General features: G+C 34.2%; 1 protein-coding gene across 2 annotated transcripts in view; it reads left to right on the top strand.

The window, feature by feature from the left end:
• WASHC3 (WASH complex subunit 3) overlaps nt 1–25,569 on the top strand; it is a 43,151-nt gene that overhangs the window by 5,379 nt on the left and 12,203 nt on the right. Inside the window, exons 3-5 of one of the 2 annotated variants that reach the window (XM_014835060.2) lie at nt 2,523–2,588; nt 4,356–4,454; nt 8,259–8,369. In XM_014835060.2, the coding sequence (XP_014690546.1) occupies nt 2,523–2,588; nt 4,356–4,454; nt 8,259–8,369 (276 nt within the window). The remainder of the gene's footprint in view (nt 1–2,522; nt 2,589–4,355; nt 4,455–8,258; nt 8,370–25,569) is intronic. The other variant, XM_014835061.2, reaches the window with a different exon arrangement.

Below are 25,569 nucleotides of genomic sequence, written 5' to 3'. Positions count from 1 at the left end.
CATTTACATAGTGGTTCTAAACTTGGAGTACATGAACTTGGATGGGAAAAAAATTGTATTTTTACTTACCTCTAACTTAAGTTTCACATTTTCTTTAACTTTAAATTTAATCAACAAAAATGCACAGTAGTATTAGAACCTATGGCTCTCACCAATAGAAATCACAGGTCTTTGTTTAGTAAATTACGATTGTTTCAGATTTCTTTATTCTTCACAATTCTGGTTGTAATTAGCTTAGATAGCAAAGATATTCAGATAAATTATTATAAATAAAAATAATTGCTGTTTAGATCAGTCTCATGTTTTATATGACTAAATCATTCATATAATCTTGTTTTATTAAAAGAAAACATTTTATTTTGGTGAAGATTTGATGATAGTAGATGAGAGTAGGTAAAATGAGTGTTAAAGCAAAAGATTGATATACCAGACAAATCTGCGTCCAAAAAAATGGATAATTCTGTTCTAGAAAATATAGCTTTTTTTCTCCAGGCCTCTTTAATCTTCCTTATCAACAAGTAGTTTTCCAGATAAACATTTTCATCCTTATTCCCTTATTTACTAAGACTTGTATTTCAATTCTTAGCCTATTCCGTGTGAATCACTGAGTTCCCATTTAAGGACAATTTAGTTTTATGATCTAACTCTGAAAAAATTAAATACCAATTTTTAATAACTCCAGATAAACAACATCTATTTTAGGAAATTTAATCAGAAAAATTTGATTCCCAGTATTTAGCACAGTGGCACTTTAGTCTTAGTGAGAAGTGGGTTGATCATTTGTTAGCTTTGAATAATAAAAATTCTATCTATGCAATAGTTGGGGATTTTCCATCTTTCTTTTTTGTATAATAAACTTTATTTTTTAGAGCAGTTGCAGATTCACAGCGAAATTGAGCAGAAAGCACAGAGTTCCTGTATACTTCCCCCTGCCACCCTGTATACACCACCTTCTGCACTGTCAGCATCTGCTACCAACATGGTACATTTCTTACAGTCTACATTGACATTGACACATCATTGTCACCCAGAGTCTAAATTTGCCAAAGTTTAATTTTCATGATTTTCAGGAAAACACTTTTAATTTGGAGGGGAATTCATCCCTGTGGTGTTTCATAGAGCTGTATTTGTTTACGTAAAAGCCTAATGTGAACAAATCCAGGAATCAAGGTTAAACTTAGCTTTGAATGCCATTAAAAGTAGATTCTAATGTTTTATTTCCAGATTATGTCTGTAGATATCAAGATGCTCATCTTAGAAATAACTGTCTTGTGAAGAAGCGGTAACTACTCTGTGGTTGCTTTCAGATTTTTTTCTCCCCTCTCAATGTGGGCAAAATGATCATTTCTTGGGGTGTTAAAATTCTGCTTACGATTTAGTCAGGATCTTGATAACGTCCCAGAAATGGGTCAGAGTGCTACACATCTGCCAACTAGTAAACTGGCCAACTGCTCTTGGACGCTGTCACTGAATATAATAATGTTTAGGGTTCAGGAGTTTTAAATAAATGTTCTTATGGATCATATTTTATGATATTACTTTTATTTGTGTGGATAGATAGATAGATAATTTAATTGTACAGAATAACTAGAGCATGGTAAGTTCTTGGTTCTGGTTTATCTTGGATTTTGGTGGTAGATTGATTCCTTTTGCTTTTCTAGTACTCTTTCTTTCTCTTTGTTTTAATTCTTTCCAGCATGAACTGCTCATTTTCTAATTTCGTCGCCTTTTACTTTTCAAACTTGAAAAGTTTGAATTTGGGAATACTTATGTATACTTAGGTGTTTAACTTAGAAAGGCAGATCCTGCCTCAGGCTGTTTTGAACTAATTTTTTTTTTAAGATTGGCACCTGAGCTAACAACTGTTGCCAAACTTCTTTTTTTTTGCTTTTTCTCCCCAAATGCCCCCCGGTACATAGTTGTATATTTTAGTTGCGGGTCCCTCTGGGTGTGCTATATGGGATGCCTCCTCAGCATGGCCTGATGAGTGGTGCCATATCTGCGCCCAGGATATGAACCAGCGAAACCCTGGGCTTCTGAAGCAGAGCGCGCGAACTTAACCACTCGGCCACGGGGCCGGCCCCTGTCTTGAACTAATTTTTATTCTGTTTTCTATGAAGAATTCCCTCAGTCATCAACAAATAATTATTAGACTCCTGTTAAGTGTCAGGTACTGTTCTGGGCACTGAGGGTATAGCAGTGAACAAATCTCTGTCCTGGGAGGAGTGGACATCCTGGCCCCAGTGATTGATTATGGCTCTGATAATGAATTTGACAAGGCTGAAAACGTAGTTTTTTTCTTATCTGTGAATCTAGTTTTATAAAATAACCATGAAGGATGCCAATGAACATTGTAGACTACTTGATTCCCATTCCTACTCCTGTCAATAAGAGAGTAGCATATTAGAAAATCATAAATACTTAAACCATGGTTTTTATTATTTTCTAGGCTGCCCTTTGTCATCCTTAACAGTTCATTTTATTCAGACTTTGTTCTTTTGTTTCTAATCTTTCTTTTCCAGAAACTGGCAGACCTTTCTCTTCGAATCCAACAAATTGAAACAACTCTCAATATTTTAGATGCAAAGGTTTGTATTTCTGAATAATTTATAGTGTAAACTTTGCTCTACACATACCAACTTCCTCAGTCATATTTAACTTTAATTGCATTTGAGAATGAATCCAATTTAGCTCCTGTATCCATGAGGCAGGACAGTGGTTTTTGTTTGATTTTTAATTCATTATAATTGCAAAGGAAGTGATATTCATTATGAATCATTAACTGAGTCTGTTTAAATGTACATGTGGATTGAGATTTCTTTCATTATGCTTGTGAAAAGCATAATATAAGTAACATATTAACAAATTGAGCCATTATATAGTTTACTTCATTTGATGTAAAATTCACAGTTATCCTGATAGTAATCATTTACTAACACAGTAAAAATTACATAAAACTTCAGATATCTCCAGAACAAAATTTGGGGAAAATATCAGCTATTTTGCATTTGGGAATATTTTAAATACTAATGAAGAGTACTAATATGGTGTCAGAAATTACAATTAATAACTAGGAAAAATAGAAGGGTGTTTTGATTTGAAAGTTTGCAGCTTTTATATGTTTTTCCTGTTTATAAAATAATGGAGACATTAGTATATTTTTGTGACTATGTTTTTTTATCAAAAAAATTGATCTGAAGAAATATTTATTGAATATTTATGAGGCAGTAAAATGACTAATATCTTTAGCATAGGATCAGAGTGTCTAGTTTGTACTTTGTCTTCTTGTGGACTTCAGTCATTATATTTCACTCAGAACATTTCTCTAGCTTGGAAAATGTAGGATACCTGGGCTTGAACATATTCAAGATATTTTCCTAGCAGCCATACTCACTTGAAACTATTTGGACCATAGCCACTGTGCTAAGTAGTGTCGTCAGTCAACAGTTCTCAATGAATATCGCTGCTTCAGATCTTATTACCGTTAGTTTTTTCATTATTCTTTATTGTAAGTATGTGTCTTATTTTAATGTTTGGAGAATTCTTGCTAGAGTCCAAGGTCACAAGTTAACTTACCATATGGACAAGTTAACCTTAATTATTTCCATGACCGTAGAGTTAATCCCCAAAGTTAGCCAAACGTCTGACAAATGTATATTGTTGATATCAGGATGAAATTAGAAAAGAGGGTTTGCATGGATTTTGCAAATCCAACCTGAGATGCTTAACCACTGACAACATGCCCATCTTTTGTGTATGAAAAATAACACGTTTTAGTAATATTCAGTGATAAATGTTTAAAGAAAGAAAAAAGAAGGAGCTGTATCAGACATTAAAACATGTCAAGAGTTTGTCATTACCCAGATAATTCAAAGTTAAAATATGCTGCAAAGCACTTTTTTTTTTTTACAAAGTATGTTTAATAAAAATCTTTTTACAAGAACTTTGTAAGTTTTCTTATCCATGCTTTGCAGGTGAGAAAATTGAGGTCTCAGGAGATTTACACCAGGTCACATAGCTTGTGACTTAAACCTCAGCAGTCTGACTTCAAAGCCTGTGCTCTCGTTCCTTACACCAGAGTTTCTTATATTTTAAAAATAAGTCCCGGGAAAAGAATGGGTATAAGCTAAATTAGATTTGTGAGAAATTCTTCAAAAATATTTTGTTTGTGAATTCCTTTCACTTTTAAATAGTTTATGGCATGGAGAATTTCAAACACCAAAGGTGAGATTTTATAAACCTATTTCTATAGGCTTAAAACTTAAGACAGCCATTTAAAACACACACATGTAAAAACTTAAAGTGTAAGCACCTAATATTATTCTCATATACCAACATTAAGTTTGTTTTCTCAGTTGTCGTCTATCCCAGGCCTAGATGATGTCACGTTTGAAGTATCTCCTATAAATGTCACAAGGGAATCACATTCTGAAACCACTTCAGAGCAATCACAGGTAGGTATAAATTCCAAGAAACATGAGCACATCTTCTTGGTTGAACCACATAGACCTAAGCAGCAGGTTTGAAGGAAGAAGTTAAATAAAAATGTAAAACTTTAAATAATAACATTTTAAAACCTTAAGATAGAAAATGAAGTTCGAAAAAAAGTTGGCTGTTTTATTTTATTTTGTTATTTGTTACTTGTTCCTTTAATATCTTCTTTACTTATAAAAAAATTGATCTATACAGGACTAGAAAAAATCTTGAATATAATTAATTTCTTCAGATTCATTACGGAAATTGTTCCAAGTTCTTGTAAGAAATGTACTTTTTAAATGTTTTATTATAAAAACTTTCAGACATACACAAAAATAGAATAGTACAATAAATACCCAGATGCCCATTACCTGGATTCTCCAGTTAAGATTTTGTTGCAGTTGTTTCATATGTCTTTTTTGTCACTTGCTCAAGTGAATCCAGGCATCATGTTAGTTCACTCCTGTATAATTCGTGAGCATTTTTGAAAAGTTCTGACATTTTCTTATATAACCACAATGCCTTTAGCATACACAGTATAACTGACAGTAATTCCCTGGTATCATCTAACCCCTTCTTACTCAAAGTGTGCTCTGTGGACCAGCAGCATAGGCATCACCTGGGGGCTTGTTAGAAATGCAGAATCTCAGGCGCCACCCCAGACCTCCTGAATCAGCATCTATGTTTTAACAAGATCCCTAAGTCATTTGTAGACTCTTGAAATTTGAGAGCTACTGATCTAAGAAATACCACTTGTCTAAAAAGTGTGTTTTTAGAGTTGATTTGTTCAAATCAGCATCGAGGAAGGGCCACACTTTGCATCTGGTTCTTACGTTCTGATGTTCATTTATGCTCTGTATAAATTTAAATTTTATATTACTTTTTATGTCAAAAAATAAAAATTCTTCATTGTTTAAGGACAGTCTCTCGTGTATCTCAACGAGGTATTAAAATTCAAAATAAAATGATGACTAAAATGTTGATCTACCAAGTAATACTGAACACGTAGATGTCCTATCTACAGGGAATTTTGCATTTGTACCTGGAGATACTTTTCAGATCATGATAGTGGTGACCGTGATAATAATGACTAACATGTGAGAGTGCTTACTGTGTGCCAGGCATGCTTCTAAGTGCTTTTCATAAATTAACTCGTTTAATCCTCACTACAGCCCTATGGTGCCCTGTAATCCTCACTAATATAGAAGTAAATACTATATTATCAATTCTACTTTACAAATGTGTCAGATGAGGTATACAGAAGTTAACTTGCCGAAGGTCAAACAACAAGTGTAAGAGCTGGAATTTTAACCCAGGCAATCTGGTGCCAAGAGTCCTAACTCTTACCTGCTACACTATACTGTCTCCAGTACCTGTGCTGAATTCATTAAACATATTGAGCACATGTGGTGCGAGGCCCTCTAGGAGGAGCCATATATTTAGATATAATATGTATTTGGGGAATGAATTAGATGACCATTTATTTAACAATTAGATATTAGAAAATTTAATATCCATTTAATTAAGATAGCAAATTCCATTATCATGGCCACTGAAATATTTGTAATATACAAGAGGAAATCCAGATGTTGTAGAGGAGTTTAACTTTAGAAGGTTCTTTCAATTAAATATGGACCACCCTTTTCATAGAACGAAGCATGTGTAAAATATATTAAGAAACTGTTTCTACTCTTCCTCTCAGTTATTCTTGGGTGGATACTAGCTATCATACATTTCTATAAATTTTTTAAGTATCTGTCTAACTTTGAATGTTAATTTTTCCAGGTGTTATTATGAATGCCATGTATAATATATATTTAAAAACTTTTGCAGTTGTGTTTGTATTGCCTATTTAAGGTCTCAAAAAATTGATTACGATTTATCAGAGCTGAATTTTCTAAAATTCAGAATAACCTGGTGTATCTCTGGCAATTTTATTTAAAAATTATATAGTAATTCATTTGGAGGATTTATGAAGTTCTTTTGGATTCCTGAGTTTAAAAAATTGTGGTAAAGTTATGTGTTGATTAGCTTAATGAAATAACTGCTCAGCATGTTCTTTATATTCAAATCAATTTGTTTCTTCTCCGTTGTTATTGATTAGTATATTTTATGTAAAATATTTTGAAACGAATTTAGGTATTTCCTAAGGCATTTCCATGGGCATTAAAGTCAACTCACTTATCAGATAAAGGATAATCATGCACTTTTAAAAAAAATCATGCATTCATTGCAATCTCTAATCTATATATGAGTCAAAGACCTTTGCATACTGATTTTTCTGCAACTTTAATTTCATGATTCAGATCTTATCATTACTCACGATAGAACATCCAATTGTACAGTTTGAGATTAATTTGAGCATAAAATGAAGGACAGTTGAGAGATATGATAGAGGATTTAATGGGTCATTCAAATAGCAAAGGTGTAAGACCTGACATAATTAAACCTTGTTGAGGTCTTGGTTATTAGACAAAAGTTAATGGCTGAGTTTTGAAATCCATTGGCCCTGTATGTAATTATCATTTGCTCCATTGTGCTATTGTATGAGTTTATTGTCCATAATTTTTTTAAAAACATACTTCAGTTTTGTTTGATTTTTTTTATTTAATTAAATGTTTTGAACTTTTTGTATTTATGTATTTTACAGATGAACATATGTATCTACTCACTTCTATACACTTAACAGTGTCACATAACGGGAGAAACGTAAAGGATTTTGGGATGTTTTATTTGCTTCAGAGTTTTCAACAGGTTTAATTTGTATTTGAATTATCTAAGGAAAAACCTTAATATATAATTCACATTTATATTCTAAAAACGATAAATATTTTTAAATATTTCTTGATTTATCTATATTTCAGCATAGATATGTAGACATAAATTGATTTTTCATTGTGTTAAGGAACTTCCTCTTAATGCTAATATACAGATAATGAGTGAGAACTGATAAAAGTAAACTTAGTCTAAATGTTCAGGTTGATAGAAAAATCAAGAATACAGACAGTCCTAGCTTTGCACTTAAGTGAAGATAGGGCTCCAATATGGACAAGTTTCAGTTAACACAGTACCAGGCAAAGTGAGAACTGCCTGTGCGATGAAAGCATTTTTATCTAAGAAGACCGCTCCCCGGTATTCTTCGTTGTAAGTAGTATTCAGCATTTAATCTTAACCACTCTGTGGAGAATGTTACCATTAATAGTTCCAGCAGTAGCCGAAATATACCAAACCAGATAATTTTGTCTGGGAAATGGGCTTCTCTTCCACAAACTCTCCAGGCATTGCTTTCTGAGATATTAGAATAACCCTATCTACTTAGAGTAAGATTATTTAATAAATGAGAAATTCAATTGTGTAGATGGTAGATACCTAGAAAATCAGTTGTCTGCTGGAGTTGAACAACTGACAAATCAAGTAGTTTTATTAGCTTTATTAAAAGTTTTATTAAAATAATATGCCCTTCTATAATTCATGTAATATATCAGCACTCTGGGGACACAGAGTAAAGTAGAATTCTCATGTTTTTTAATGCCGTGAATATCTTTGTGTTTTTTAAGGAATAATATAATGTTGATATTAAGTGTAACTTCCTCTGAAATCTTAAAGTATTTATAAATATTTAGAAAGATATATCCCATAATTAAATTATTGGTGTTTAACTTTAGAAATATTTGTTTTGATATTGATTGCTTTAGAATTATAAAAGGAAACATCCCTTTTAAGTAACATAATGGACTCCTTTTGTGAATTTTCTAAAGATTTACGCCCAATACTCTCTACAGCAGAACAGTTTACAAGACTCTGGACCACAGGAAAGTGAAGTAACAGCAGAAAATATCTTAACTGTAGCCAAGGATCCAAGATATGCCAGATATCTCAAAATGGTTCAAGTGGTAAGCTAATTTGGTCTGTCTTCTCTATCTAGCAGCCTCATTTGAAATTCTTAACCCTGGAGGTTTCATTGTTATTTTTTCAATCTGAGAAAACTGCTAAACTGAGTGACCAAGTTTTTCTGTTCTTTTACTTCTTTCCTATGCTTAATTAATGCCCTGATGAAAAGTAAGCAGAAGTCAAATCTTTCTAATTAAAATTGATCTCACACTTCAAATTAACATAGTTTAATATAGATTTATATAAATTTTTCTGCTGTATATAAAGTTATCATTGCAAATCTTGGCTGTGATAGATGGGGGAATGAAAGTGAACTATTCTTTTGGTAAATCATGTGGCTTTAGCTTAATTCCCATATGCTAGCACAAATAATGGGTTTTTTGTGTATTTTCATTCTGAATTTCATCTGTCAGCGGTTTGGTTCTTAGACAAAAGCATAAGTCTCTTGGCTATGTAAGGTAATGCTTTTAATATTATATGGCTTTAGAATTCTTATGTTTTCTAAGAAATCATTATATAGTATGATACCAAAAATATTTGCAGTTGTCTCTAACAGCAGAAGTTAATTTCTTTTCATTCCTTTAGAGAGTCCAATTACAGTGACTGAAGGAGCTAGCTGTCCATCATTTTTCTGTTAATCAAAAATTAATGCTTTTGTAAAATTCTATTATCAGGCAAAAGAAGTACTAATATTAAAGAAGAACAGTTTTGTTTTGCTGTCCATGGCATTATTTATCACTGAAATAATTTAAAAACAAATACTATCTGACAACCAGAAAGAGTAGATTGGCTCATACAGAAGCTAGAGTGGTGACAGTGGGTAGAAGAAAGTATGTTCACTTTTCCTAGCTGTCAGAAGAGGATTTGTCACTTTCAGAATTCTTCATTGACGGTCAAAATCCTGGGCTCTAGGCTTTAGAAAAAAATAAACCAGGGGCCAGCCCCGTGGCCAAGTGATTAAGTTCCCGCACTCTGCTTTGGTGGCCCAGGGTTTCACCGGTTCGGATCCTGGGCGCAGACCTAGCACTGCTCATCAGGCCATGCTGAGGCGGCGTCCCACATGGCACAACTAGAAGGACCTGCAACTGGAATATACAACTATGTACTGGGGGGACTTTGGGGAGAAGAAAAAGAAGAAAAAGAAAAATATTGGCAACAGATGTTAGCTCAGGTGCCCATCTTTAAAAAAATAATAAATAAAAATGAACTAGACTTTGGGATGAAATTATATAAAGTTCCTTAATTAATAAGAATAAAGTACAGCTAGTTTGGTTAGGAATCATAAGTTTTTAAAGCTAGAACCTAGGAAAGCTTAAGCTAAGTTTAAAATTTGGTCTGTTAAAAAGTATATGTGTGACTCTTTCAATCAGAAGCAGAGAAGTTTCAGAGTGACTCTAGAGGGCTTTTTATGTCAGTCTCTTCTTGCCTCACATAGAATATAGGAAATGGGAACATCTACTTGGTGATCTCTGTAAGAATGCCCTGAAATCTTTCAGGAAAAACTGCATCTTAGGATAAGTGCTATATTCTTGATACGTTGCCTCTGATTTTACACAAACTTCAAAAACTCATTTCCCTTTTCAGTATAAATCTACTGTTCATTTATTCCACAAGTATTTATTAAACACTTACTTTAAGGAACTATATTAGGTATTGTCTAGATTTGTTTAGCCAGGTAAGGTCAGATACCACTTGACAATATTTTTGTTATTAATTACTTAGAAAAATTGCATTGCTTTTCAGAATCATGTATAGCATATGTATGTGTATATATATTTAAAAGACTCTTTTAAATATTCATTTTTCTAATCATGTGGCTTACTATTTCGCTAGGACTAAAACCGAAGTCCTTCACAGGCCTATGAGATCCTGTACAGTTTCGTTCCCCTGTTACGTTTCTGATCTCGTATCTTTACTCACTCTGCTCCAGCTCTACTGGCCTCCTTGATGTTCCTTGAATAAGTATATGGACAGTCTCTTGTTTCAGGGCCTTTGCATCAGCTATTCTCTCTGCCTGAAACACTGTTTCCCAGATATCTTCATGGTTTACTCACTCACTTCCTTCAAATCTTTACTCAGATATTACCTTCTCTCTGTCCCCATTCCTTTTACCCCTTCCCTGCTGTGTTTTTCTTCATGTAACCATCCAGTAATATGTAAAATACTACATATTGTATGTGGTTTGTGTCTCTCCTGCTACTAGAATATAAACTCCATGAGAGTAGGGAATTTTTTTGTCCTGCACTATTCCCAGTTCCTAGACAATACCTGGCACATAGTATTTACCTATGAATGAAAATGCCTATCTTTTTCTCTATGGTCTTTTATCTTTTGATATGTTTTGATGATAGGTTTCTTTTTTACACTAGCTCAGTGGTTTTCAGACTAAGAAGCTTTGTCAAATAGAAGTTCCTAGTCCCCACTCTACTGGAGTCTCTGGAGTTGGGACTTGGAGCTCGAACATATGTATTTTAAAAAAGCTCTTCTGATGAAGAACTGTTTAAAAATATTTTATACTGTATTATAACATTAAAATAACTTGTATTTAAAACATTTCAGAAAGAATAAGGAATTGTTTGTTTTGTTTTTTTTTAAAAACTATCTAATTCCCTAGCAGAATTTGGCACTTAGCTTCAGCCCATCCTTTTTGCTTGGTATCACTTAGTATGAGCAGGAGTTTAATTTCTTCTGCCTTATGCTTTTCCCATTTTTAGCGCAGTTTTCCTCATTTCCGTCCTTTGCCTCCCTTCTGCCTTTGGTCCAGGAGTTTCTGACTCCTGAACATTTCCAGGCTTCTGCAAGTGCTGCTGCTTTGTGGTGTCTGCCTCTTCAGGCACATGGACTTGGCCGTCCTCTGCTGTGCTGTCATCATCATTCTTTTATCTGCTTTTAATTTCCATGTATTGTAGTTCATATATGCCTCTTAAAATTGAAGTTTGTGTTCTATTTCTTTTTGCCTTATTGTTTGGAGTAATTTTCAAGAAGAAAGGAGGGAGCAACATCTTTACACTGCCATCCTAAAACTAGAAGTTCATCCAAGTTAAATTTAATTTTATTGTTTTTAGGTTATTGTGCCAACCTGTATCCCAGAATCTTATTACCCAACTTTTGTTTTCTACTGCTCCCTGTCCTACATTTCATTCCTCAGACAAAACCACAAACCCTTCCCAATTCTCTATGCTTTTCCACCTCTGAATTTAGATTCCTCTTCTCTTGATTCCTACATATCCAAATTCTACTCATCTGACATGCTCCATGAACACTTCCACTAAAGCATCCCAGATTCTGAACCCACCAACACATAAAGATAGAAGTAATATCTGCCTTCATTGACCTGTCCATCCACTTTATACTTTTTATGGAACTTATCACTCATACTTTGGTTCTGTGATAATTTATCTGTATTTGTTTCTCCCCTTTTGAAAAGGAAACCATGAGAGGAAGAACTGGATCTTTATTCATCTTTATATTCACTTTAACACCTTGCCCATAAAGATGCTCAGTCAATATTTGTTGAATGGACTATTTTATCCTTCATATTAACTTTCCTTCCCAGCTTTGTGTCACCTGGAAATGTATAGATATACTCGCATTTCTTCAAGTTATTGGCATAAAACATTTTGTAGGACCAAACCAAGAATAGACCAAGTAGAGGTCTCTCTCAAGGTTGACTTGAATCAGGTAATCATTATTTTTGGATTATCATTATTAAGCTGTCTGTAAATCCACCATTTTTCCTGTTTCCTGATATCATGAGTGACTGTCAGAATGTCCAACTACAGATGTAGGCTACACATTTGACAAGGACAATGCCCAGTGTTGCCTTTCCTTGGCATGATCACTGCTAGAGTTCCTGTCACTTCTGCATCATCATTCAGTTCTGCCTTTTTGTTTAAATATAAGTATGAAATAGTTAAATCAGTTCCCTTCATTGCTTCTCTTATCTTTTGAAGGATGAAATTTTTAGCAAGGTAACTTAGGAATTTATCAGATGCTCTGATTTGGGCAAAATTAAGGTGCCAGTACATGTAAGTAAGTAATATCTCCCGTCATGTCTGTATCTTATCCTTGTGCTTGTTTGTAACATGTTTTAAAAAGCCTCATCTAAATCCTCCATCTGGTCAGGTGGCCAGAAAGTATGCTCCATCTGTTAATACAACTACTGCCTTCTTTTAGCCTTACTTAGGAGTTCCTTTATCCCATGTTCAAGAATTTCCGTTGATTGATTGATTGATTGACTGATCAGTAAATCCTTCCATTGTAAGACATTGTGTCTCTGTAGGGAAATGCCTTCCTATTTTCTGCATTAGTCTTCTAATCAGTTGTTCATTCTGCTAAGGTAGGTCAGTTCCTTCAGTATGACTGAGCACAAATGGGTTCAGAGGGATATAGATAGAAAAAAACAAATTTGACTACTTCCTGTAAGGAGCCTAACCCCAGCTAATTCTAGAGGGTAGCTTCATTACAAACTGCCTTATCAATACTGGAAAGTGTTTCACTTTCACTTTCCCTACAAGATTGTAGATTTTCATTAAAATGCCCAAATTTTCTCAGGTATTTTAGTTTTAGTTATTAATGTAGAGAAAGACCAATATCAGCATAATACATCTATTGAGTTCTCCTTCATCTATTAGTATGATCTTGAGTAGTTTATCACCCATCATACACATTACTACCTGTTATCAAAGCTGAATTTTAGAAGCCTACATTCTGGAATTTAGGAAATTGCATTAACAAAAGAGAAGATAGAAGGTTCTCAAAAATAACCCTGTCTTTCTGAAAAATCACTGTATTTATATCGACAGTATAAAAACCTCCTGTGATCTCCTAAGTAACCGCTTCTATACCCTCAAAAGGAAGTTAGTAGTGCCACAAGTTATCCCACCTCCGAAGCACAGTAGTAGGATGTCTTTCGTTTTAAATTGCCTTTATATTTTTGTTGTTTAAAAATATGAGTTGCTGCTCCATAGACAGAGTCTTATACCTATAATTCCTCTTAGGCTGAATCTCTTATCTTTTTCCAAAGTGTAATATTCTCCCACTCAGCATCTTAGTACTTACTAGGTTGTCAGCCCTCTTGTAATCTCTTTTCTTGCTTCCTTCCTGAACTATTGTTTAGAACCATTTCATTCTCTCTAATAAGAAAGAGGGTAGACAAGTGTTTCTCAAGCCCTTTCAGCTTCTTTGCTAGTATAAAAGCTTGAATTTGCTGACCTACCCACATAGTAATCACTCATTTCAGATAGGAAGACATAGAAAGTCCTACAAATTACAAATACAAATTAAAAAAAAAAATTTAGGCTTCCTGGGTATCAGGATGAACTACAAATCTTTTTTGGCTTTCTTCCTAAGCTGCCATGAAAACTTCCTCTTCCTGGGTCCTAGATAACTCTGGAATATACTGCTTTTGGATTTGCCTTTCCTCACCATGTACCTGTAAATCTACTTTAGAGCCTAGATAATTAAAACTGCTTAATTAATATAAACTCCTTTGAACAGAAGCCAGCAGAATCTTTCCAATGTCACAAGTACCAGTTCACAGAGAAGCCAGCAGTACCTTGCTTTTTGGTCTTTATACCTTTTTTTGTCACTCCTGGATTCCTGCTCTCTGAAAGATATAAGAATGATTACAGATCCAGAAAGTAGTTGTTCTCTGTGAGAACAATTTGGATGCCAGGAGTACACTCAGATATTTACTCTGTACTTCTGACATGTGCCATGGTGTAGTTTCTTAGCTAGTTTCTTAGCTTTGTCATGCAATCCTGTGTTACCATGTTCAGGATATGTCACCTCTCAAAGCCTCATTCCCTCATACATAAAATGAGATCTGAAGTTCTCTCTAGATTTATGATCTATTAATTGATCCCCAAATTTGGATCTCATTGTTAATGAATGTTCCTGGAACCCACCTGCTGGCATTTTCTGATTTTTTTACACAAGATTTTTCAGTGAGTAATACTGTTGTGTTCCAAATGTGGCAGATAATTGATTCTGATTTAGTGTTTGTTGTCATAATAGTGCAGCACAAGCCTTTACTAAGTTACATATTGCTTTTATAACTTAACTGGAATTGTGTACATAGATCACTTTTCCAACAACTCTCCCCTTTTTACTGGCAGAGCTTGGTGAATCCTTTGCCAGTAATAAATTGTGCATTGGGAAAGTCCGACTTCCACATTAAGAAGCTAATGACTTGTATTTTTTGAAACCATATTTGCCAAAACAGTCTCTTCGGACCCTTAGACTTTTTTAAAGTTCTGTTTTCTTTGGCTGGCTTAAAATGTGAATTGAATAATCTCCTTGGTTCTGGTGGTTCTGATGCATCTGTTGCCAGCAGTGGATGTCAGCCTTGGGGAAATGTGACTTCCATTACTTAAAGATAAAGAATCGCCACTGATTGTTAAAGATGTTCGTCAAGAAGTTGTGCACCTTGGATGTGGGGAAACTAATCAAGCATGAAGAGGAGTGCTCTTTAGATAAGGTGTAGTTTTTATAAGATCAATTAAAGGCTTTAAAACCTCTTTTGGGATATAACCCCAGTGTGACTTTGCACGGTCTAGAGAGTTCTGGGGTAGGTTCTTCATCACTGATCAACAGTGTAGTCAAAAGGAGGAGCTGCTGGTTCATATATAGTCAAAGCTGTGGAAAACACTGGTACAAATTTAGTTTAACAACTATATGCTATTTCTTTTTTCATTGCTTTTTTTAAAAAAAATCTTATTGAGGTCATAATAGTTTATAACGTGAAATTTCAGTTGTACATTATTTTTTGTCAGTCACCTTATATATATATATGTGCCCCTTCACTCCTCGTGCCCATCTCCCAACCCCCTTCCCCTCTGGTAACCATTAAGCTGTTCTCTTTGGCCGTATGTTAGTTTATCGTCCACATATGAGTAAAATCATACAGTGTTTGTCTTTCTCTGTCTGGCTTATCTCACTTAACATAATACCCTTTAGGTCCATCCATGTTGTTGTGAATCAGATGATTTTGTCTTTTTTATGGCTGAGTAGTATTCCATTGTGTGTATATATACACCACACCTTCTTTACCCATTCTTCAGTCAGTGGGCACTTGGGTTGCTTCCATGTCTTGGATATTGTGAATAATGCTGCAATGAACATAGGGGTGCGTTAAGTCTCTTTGAATTGTTGATTTCAAGTTCTTTGGATAAATACCCAGTAGTAGGATAGCTGGGTTGTATGGTATTTCTATTTTTAACTTTTTGAGAAATCTCCATACTGTTTCTTTTTTCATTCCTTTTTATCTCTGTAGGTATTATAATATTAATATGTGTTTTTTGTAATACCTAAAAATTACTAATCAATGTCAAGGTCAGTATTTTTGGAGTACATAAAGGTTTGGGGGGGAACAACTTTTTGTGGTGTTTTAGCATCATGCTGTTCATTGAAGATAAAAGCTGCATGTACAATAATTGATTTCCCACACATCTGAATGTGAATAAAGAAAAGATACAAGTGAACATTTGTCTTTTTAATTAATTGCGTAATTTAGCCAACTCCGAAAATCGAAAAGGGAAAATATCTTATCTTTCCCATCAACTAAGTGGTCAGCCGGATCCATTGGACAACAACTAAAAGAAACAAAGCTTAGCAGAATGGTAGACTGTGTGAGTAGTAACTCTGAGTTGGGATAAGTGGAACTCAAGTGACCTCAGTTCTCCTCCTTGCCCTACATTCTATCTTACTTCAAATGCAAGAAGGATAGCGATTTCCCCTAAGGGAGAAAACCTTGACAGCTACCAGTTGGGAACCCCTAAGGTGTACTTATGCTTTGCCATGGCCTGAGTATCTGGAAAACCTAGAAACAGATAACTTTTTGTTGTATGCTTGGCAAAAAAACTACCAAAATAACTTATTCTCTGCTAAAGTGAGTGAACTAGCCTCTAAGGAAACCTTGCGTCAAGAATTATTATGCTGGTTTTACAGGTTATGATTTTTCAGTATTTTGGCTGCCTTTGGAACCCTTCTCAAGTTGCCTTGAAAGTTAGGGAGCTCAGAACCAGTCATACTATGTACACATTTAATGTTGAGAAGTATTGGTTTTAATTGATATATTTACCCTTTTGTTTTTTCTTTGCTATTTTATTTTTCTTATGTACGTTTGTTAGAGGGCAGTAAACAATATAGCTAAGTTCAGCTTTTAAATTTCTTGCTTTTCCTGATGTATTTGTTTTCCTGATTTCTTGTTTTCCTTAGAACACTGAAAGAAAAACATGTAATGGGCAGCTACGACTAAGTTAGATGGTTGTCAATATCCATTTGGTAATATTGTATGCACCTACCTTGATTCTTATCTATTCCTCATATATTCTTCGCTAATACCACTTTTGCCATAGTTAGATTGCTCAGAATATTTTAATACTGATATCATATATTTTTCATTATAGCTATCCTTCGGTGGCATTCAATTGCCATGAAAGTGTTAATTTGTGAATAATTTCTTTCCAGGAACTAGCTGTTTAACCATAACTATTTCTATTTATGGTGCTTTTAGTCTCTGGAAAAAATATATGTTGAATTGTGAACCTCAGGAGGGTTTGGAATTCTCCATCATATTTGAAGAATAGTCACATACCAACAAGCTGGTGTACACAGATGCCAGTCTCCATTAGAGCTGTAGGAGAATATTTGGCTATTGTACACTTGAATTCTTTTAATAATATATCAGAGTATTAAAAATTAATTTTGATTAAAAGCAATTTTAAAGGGGAAGTAAGTGAAACATAAGAGAATTGAGAATGCAAAATAATCTTTGAAAAATAATTTATAAGGTAATAAATTTAAGATGCTAAATTTGTCAAATCAGTTTTTCTTAAGCATAAAAGTATGTTTGAAGAGAATATATTTCTTTAGGAATTTATTCTCCATAACATATTTTTGTGTCATTGGTATCATAATTAATTTAGATAATATATAGGGTGGCTTATCTGAAACAGCCCTTTCAAGCCAAAGCATTTAATTCTTTATTTCAGTTTATTTATTTGCTAAGTGCCAATAAAATTTCCTTCATGTGCCTTAAAGTCACTATAGCACCAGACCTCTGTACACCTCTTCCTACAGAAGAAAGAAAGAGAGAGGGTATAAGCAAGCAAGCAAGCAGAGGGGAGGGAACTTTTAGAGCTTAAGGTAGTTTTAAATTTCATAGGAATTTCCTTTAAGTGATATATAAAATGATAACCAACAAAAACAGGGGCATTTAGCAGAAAAATGTTTTTAACTTCTGACTTCATATCTTTCATTCTAACTTCTTGAAACAACTCTTTAACCTTTACTTTAGAAGTTGAGACAAAAGGAAGAGTAGTAGTAAGTTTCATAAGGAAGCTTTTGAAGATAGAAACGAACAATGGCAGTTTTTATACTTGCTGAAATTGTATGGTATAGTTCTTTTGCTTTGATCCAACTATAATTTTTCTGTTACCCGACTTTGATTTCTCATTGTCCTCCTTTCCTCCTCACCACATCTTCCAGAAATCAGGAGCTTCACATAGAGGTTTTCCAAACTGGTAAGGAGGGAATGAATAGAAATGTAAATAATGCAGTTACTTAGATTTATTTACTCTTTTAGAAATATCGTGATTCTCACCTTAACTATAAATTTGTTTGTCTAAGATTGTGGTTAATTAATGGGGAAAAAAAAGTAAAGACCAGAGGAGCAGTAAGCTAAAATAAGAAAGTGGGCTCATCTCAGGTGAGAGAGAAGTGTTGTAGAGATTTTAGAGACTATCAACTTGAGGAAGGCATTTTAGTACCATATTTGGACAAGGATCTCAGATAGTGTAAGCATTCATAGTGGGGTAGACGGTCCTGGTGCAGAAGATAATTTGTCTTGAATGGATCACAGCAATGTAAGATGCAACAACGTATTCATTTGTAAGTTAATTTTTTGGTAAGGATTATTTTTACAATTTAGAGGAAATGCTAATATATTAATTGTATGTTTTAAAAGGAAATAAAATAGATTTCAAAATAGCAAATTTTATTGGGAAAAATGAATGAAAATTAGATATTCCTCTACCTGAAGATATCTACATCTTTTGTATTTATCTTAACACTACAATTTTTTAAAAATCTCCAGACTTAAATACAACTTGCCAAAGTTTTTCGTAATATAATACAGCATCCTAATTTTTCTTGTTCTTTTCCTATCGCAAGTTCACAAATGACTTTTATTCACTTAGTTGGTTAGACCATATGCTGATGACATGTTGATATCAGATTCAGGACCCTTCAGGTGGTTCCATGTAGCCACATGGAATGCCTAATCCTGGCCATCTCTCTTTAAATGAGTACCTATGGATCCCTAAGGCTGTTGAATGAGAGACTCTTAATACACCAGTTCAAACACATTACCACTGTTGGAGAATTAGTTCAGAAATGAATTTTCTGTGATTTCAGACTAGTGGAATCAAGTCTATAGTTAACTACTAAGAATTCTATTCTTTATAACTTTTCTTGCTATATTTGGGGATATTTCTTTAAATCCTCTTGAATAGGTACACACAGTAATAAGCTTTCAAAAACTGATCAAAAGACCATCTTAACTTATTACACTTTTAATTTAAGTAGCAAATTTCAAAATGATTTGCCATAAAGATTCTTTGAAAGGTTTTATTCCTAGAAAGTAAAAGTATAATTAAATTTGGAAAATTCTAATTAAGACATGTTTTAAAGAACAATTATCATTTGAGTGAAATGAGGTATAGCAAAGCTGTAATGTAGCTGAGGTATTCATAATGGAATTGTAACATTAATTACTCTATCAAAGCAAGGCTTTAAATTGTAGATAATGTTTTTGCATTGTACTGGAGGGAGGAAAATGGGTCTTCCACAGCACCAAATTACTCTTGTCACCAAATACTTCAGTATCTACAAAATGCAAAGAAAACACGTTTTTGGTCGTTATCACCTAATATTTATCATGTTGCAAGAATATCCAGGCGAAAAATCAATCACATCAGGAAATTGATGCAGCTATATTTTGAATTGTCTCATAACAATAGATCCCTAACTTTCTAAAATAATTTCTTTAAAGGTTTTTCTTGATAGGCATTTAGGTTAACCTTAGTTCCCATGCCTAAAAGGCACAAGTGGAACTGCTAACATGTATTCATTTTACAAATAAAGTAGTAGTAACTGCCATACTAACTTCTTGGGGCCCTGGTCATGGCCGTTGTCATTTTTGTCCATTTTACCATGTGATTTGTTCCTTCATCTTTAAAGATATCTGATGGACAGTCACTGAGAGGTACTTTCTCCCTGTGAAACTGATCTCTTGAGATCATCTCTGAAAAAGAAATAATTTACTGTTAGCTCCATGGAAACCACTGTGTAAGATTTGTAACCACTAGTCAAGATTTGAAAGCCTCTTTTTTGCCCACATATTTAGGTTCAAATTAACAATCTAGGAGGCAACAGTATCAGAGTCTAGCATTTTCTAAATCTGTACAGTCATTAGAAATAAAGCTTCCCTTTTTTTAGATAGCCATATTCATTTTACAGTGATTAAGAGATTTATTTAAATTAATTTGGTATCCCCTCACGGAAACATTCCAGAAAGAGAAAAGATTATTGAACATGTGCTTGCTTTTGTGTTTTGATTTGTTCAGTAAACATTTATCCATTATATAGAATGTTTCATCTGAAAATTTTATCCTAAATACAACACCCTACTAATATATTTCATAAAATGCAGTATAGATATTTTCAATATATCATTATAGAAAGACAGGAAGCAAATAAATGGTTGAGTCCATTTCACTAAGTTAGAATTTAAGTAAAAGGAACCTAATTGGGGAACTGGCTACCATTTTCTTACCCATATCATCTTTTCAACTTCTACTCATTCCCTCTCCCTGCAAATAAAAAAAGTGCTATTCACCTATCAACTTAATGGATCCTTTTATTATTGTTGACCTAGGTGAGGAAAAAAACTTCATAAACTTCATATTTTCCATCTTTCATAACTGAATTGTTGTGATTCAAGCTCATAAACTGAGAGGAAAAACTCTAAAATATAAGGAGCATTTTTTGTTATTTTAAAAAAGGAAGTCATTTATCTCTATTAGATTGAGTAAGAGGATTTTCCCCCCCTTCTAACCTAAAACTTTAGGAAAATTTCAACCTGGGTTATAAAGGGATTTTGTAGTTTTGCTTCTATTAACACAATAACAAATAAATGTAAATATTGGCAGTCCTATAAACCTGCATACAGTTTTTCTGTTATAAGAAACTAGTATTTAACTATTAGTGTTGCCATCATAATTTCATTACTGTGGCTTCTTGACACACTTTCTCCAGTGACGCAAATACAGACGTGATTTTTTGGAACATCAGCCTTATGGCTGCCTTCTCTCTTCTTCATTACTTATGTTGGACAAACTGCCATTATCACTTGCCAAAAATAATCCCACAGTTCAGTCAACTTCAGTTTTGAGGTCTCTCATGTCCTCCTTAGACCACCAGTAGCTTTGTCTCTTGGAGATCAGAAATTGGACACTTCTTTTTGATGTTTAACAAACCAGGCTCTGTTCCTTAACCTCTAAGGAAGAATATAACAAAACAACAACTTTTCTAAGCAACATCACTGGAAACAGAGCAGCAAATCCCTTTGGAATGCATCCTTTGGAACACAAGCCAAGTTATTTTTGTATCAAGCTTTATGAGATTTGTATTACGGTGATGATAATAGTAAAATCTCTAATAGGGTAAGATATTATATATATTTTCCTTTATCTATATCCATATACAGAAATTATTAAAGACCCATCAAATTTTGGTAAATCTGTATTCTTTTGCTGTAACCAGCTTCAAGAAACTAAGGGTAAAATATGGAGCTTATAGATTCAGCCTCTGTTATTGTTATAATATAACCAATTCCATGAAACTAATGTTAAAATAGGAAGCTTATCTAATTCCACCAACTTCCCTGTTCCCCTTTCCTCCCTTCCCACCCACTGCCTCCCTCTGCCCCGCTGCCCCCAATACACTGCTATATTTTAGGAAATGTCTTTTTCAACCTTATTTCTCCTCCTTTCTGTTTTCTCGGCTTTGTAACTTATTTGTACAACCTTTTCTGGTGATATCCTGTGGATTATGCTAAAGTGTAATAAATAAATCACATAGTTGAGTGTGTAGAAAGACCTTATGCCATCAAACCATAATTAATAGAAACTGAGGATCTTTTTAAAGAGTCTGGCATTAACTCTGCTCTTTTTCCCATTTCTCCTTAGCACTTCAGTGTTTTTTTATGAAATATTTCAAACTCCTGACTTTCCCTGTTATACTAAATAATTGAGTGGCATTTAATTATCTAGTAAAATTCCCAACCTTGTTGTTCAAGTAGTCAGCTTTCTCCTCTACCATTAAAATAATGTTAATTTTATTATTAGGTAATTATTGAGAGCATTTTATTTAAAAATCTTTCTTTCAAGTCTTAGTGCCAGGTGATATATTTTAAAAGTGGTGCAAGTTTTAATCTCATGCTTACTTTATTCCAAGTTTTAAGAGTCTGTTCACACTAGATGCCCCTAAGCGAGTAACTGCTTGTTTTTTTCTGTCTTTCATTTATCCTTTAACTTCATAAACTAACAAAAGGCCCAAAGGTTTACCTTCCTCCTTCTTTGTCTTCCAAACCTACCATATTTCACTTTTCGGAATACCTTAAAGGGTGATCTGTGGAACGGTGTTACTTCAGGAGTATGATGTGGAAGAGAATTCTATGGTTCTATTTATTTTTATCCATCTAATATTTAGAATGCACTTAAGTGGCCATTGTTATCTGAGTCTTAATAGATGACATTTTACTAATTTATAACATGAAACATAACAGTTATGAAGATGTATGTAAGTGGGCCTGTAAATGACAGCCTTGCCTTTGCTACCTCTCAAGAGAGAGAGTCTCCTCGGTAACCTATAAATTTGAAAGAAAGGCTTTCCTTTCCCAGCCGGCTCTAACCTAGCAAGCTGTAGAGAACTTGGACTTTTTCTCCTCCATAGCCAAGATAAGTAAAGTTGTAGAAGGCATCTTATGACTCTATATCTGTCTTTCCGGACATTTTTTAAAAGTAAATAAGAAATTTTTAACACATTTTCTGATTTTGGAAGTGAAAATTATAGTTAATAATGACCTGAATTTAATTTGGCAAGATCTGTAACATTTCTATGAGAGGTAGATAGATGGTCATTAACTTTGAAGCCTCTTCATATTGAGTCATGTTCCAATTCGTATAACCCATTTGACTCTCGTATTTTTACAAATGCTCGCCTGGACATAAACGCAGATTTTATTGGCTGAAATGTAAAATAAAATCAGCATTTGGGGGGAGGAAAATAGCTTGACGTGTATATATTCTTAAAAAACATGTTTGAGACAAGCTTATGTATGATAGATTAAAGATTTGTGTATTTTTCTATGTCTTTGTGTTTTTCATTTTAAATAAACTGCTATCTCATCTTCAACACTTAGCTCAGCAAATGTTCTGCTGGTCTTCAACTCAATCTGCCTTTCCTTGGGTCTAACATTGTTCATTACGCAGGCCTCTGTTATCAATTTCCTGATCGTATTGTGATTATCTGTTTAACATATCTGTTAGACTGTACTCCCTGAAGGCAGGGGTTGCTTATGTCTTTATTTTCTCAGCATAACACGCTGCCATAGTGATGTTAAACATTGAGATGTGGGATTGTGATATCAGAATTCTACTGCTAACCACAGTGAATTTACTCTTGACCACCCTGTAAGATTCCTGAGACCAGAAAACACACAAAGGACAACTCCAAAAGAAAGCAAGGAAACCTTAGCAGGGTTGGTGCCGAGAAACTTCAGAGTAGGGCTCTGAGAAATTAGACTGGAGCATCAGAGCTCCTAAGGGACCTCTGCTGTAGCTTAGGTTCAAAACTGAATGTCACAACTGGCTAGTGACATTTAGAGGACCAAAGGGAAGAGTATGCAACAGCAATAGAGAGGTGGTTGAGCTTTTTCCCATGTGTGCCCTGGCTCAGCTTGCCCCTTCTGCCACATGGGTTGAAGAGATATAAGGCAGAGGTCCCAACCATGTGTACAACCTTTTAAAGCACAGTGACCCCGTTCACTTACTTTTGAAGATGATATAATCAAGGTGCCCAAATTTAACACATCACATTAGTGTTTGCTCATCTTTTGGGATGATGTGAAGAGGAGGAGTTGACAAAGAGGCTTGATTGCCTCTTCTCCCCTTAGAGCTTTATAAGTGAGCTTTCAGTAAATGTTTATTTATCCATCAAATCAGTTCCCTTTTCAAGTAAATTTGTATTTCTGACATATTCTTTTCTTACTGTTTTGACGTTCTTGTGTCGAACTTTGAAATTCACATGTTCTCAATGTTTTTGTGACTTACACACTTTTAGAATTATCATTACTTAGTGTTTGTATTGGTGTAGGGAAGATCTGTAATATAGGCCCAGGAGAGTTCTTGAATTCTATTTGACCTTTGCACATAATGTGTCCAAATAGAATTGGACCATTTGCTTATGAAAAGAACATTAACATAGCTATACTTAAGAGTAGAAAGCTCTGAAATCTTTATTTGAAAAGACGTTTATTCATATTGTTAAGTATTCATTGTACCATTCCAGCCAAGACTTTAATCATTTGAGTTATCAATGTTTTCTTTCTTTTAGTGATATAAAGAAGAGTAAGAATATGATATCTGGCTTCTATAGAGCAGAATTAGTAATGGATAAGCTCCAGTGATTTAATTTGGGCTTATGTGGTATTGGATAGCACTGACTCCATTATGTCAGTTCAATATGTACCTTATTAGATTATTCAAGTGCTATGCACATGCTAATACAAAGGAAAATAAGAGCTGTTTCGAATAATGTTACATCTAAAAGATCTTGCTTTAAGTGGTAGTGGAGACATATAAAGGACTTTTTTTTTCTTTTTTTTGAGGATGATTAGCCCTTAGCTAACATCTGCCACCAGTCCTCCTCTTTTTTGCTGAGGAAGACTGGCCCTGAGCTAACATCTGTGCCCATCTTCCTCTACTTTATATGTAGGGTGCCTGCCACAGCGTGGCTTGACAATCAGTGCATAGGTCCACACCCAGGATCCGAACCGGCGAACCCTAGACTGCTGAAGCAGAACGTGTAAACTTACTGCTGTGCCACCAAGCGGGCTCCCGTTATTTTTTTTTTTTTTTAGCTTCTGATTCTTTAAATTTTTTCCCCAGTTTTATTGAGAAATAATTGACATACATCACTGAATAAGTTTAAGGTGTGCAGCATGATGGTTTTTGATTTACATATATTGTGAAGTGATTAACACAATAGCTTTAGTTAATACTCATCATCTTATATAGGTAAAATAAAAAGAAATTTTTCTCCTTGTGATGAGAACTCCTGGGATCTACTCTCTTAACAACTTTCCTACATACCATACAGCAGTCTTAACTATAGTCATCATTTGGTACATTACGTGCCTAGTACTTATTTATCTTATAGCTGGAAGTTTGTACCTTTTGACCACCTTCCTCTTGTCCCACCCCCTGCCTCTGATAACAAATAAATCTGATCTCTTTTTTCGGTGAGTTTGATGTCTCTTTTTTTGGTTTTGTTTTGTTTTTTAGATTCTGCATATAAATGAGATCATGCAGTATTTATCTTTCTTTGACTTATTTCCCTTAGCATCATCCCTTCATAGTCCATCTGTGTTGTTGCAAATGGTAGGATTTCCTGATTTTTTATGGCTGAATAATTTTCCATTATATATATGTACCATAACTTCTTTATCCATTCATCCATCAATGGACACTTAGATTGTTTCCATGTCTTGGCTATTATAAATAATGCTGCTATAAGCATAAGGATGTAGATATCTTTTCAAGTTAGCATTTTTATTTCTTTTGGATATATTCCTAGAAGTGGAATTGCTGGGTCATATGGCAGTTCTCTTTTTAATTTTTTGAGGAACCTCCATTCTGTTTTCCGTAGTGGCTATACCAATTTACAGTCCTACCAACAGTGCATAGGGGTTCCCTTTTCTCCACATCCAGCATTTGTTATCTCCTGTCTTTTTGATGATAGCCATTCTAATAGGTGTGAGGTGATATCTCACTGTGGTTTTAATTTGCATTTCTCTAATGACTAGTGATGGTGAGCATCTTTTCATGTACCTGTTGGCCACTTGTATATCTTCTT

Source organism: Equus asinus, chromosome 4, assembly GCF_041296235.1.
Source record: "Equus asinus isolate D_3611 breed Donkey chromosome 4, EquAss-T2T_v2, whole genome shotgun sequence".
Classification (NCBI taxonomy): domain Eukaryota; kingdom Metazoa; phylum Chordata; class Mammalia; order Perissodactyla; family Equidae; genus Equus; species Equus asinus.
This window is presented reverse-complemented; position numbering and strand designations above follow the sequence as displayed.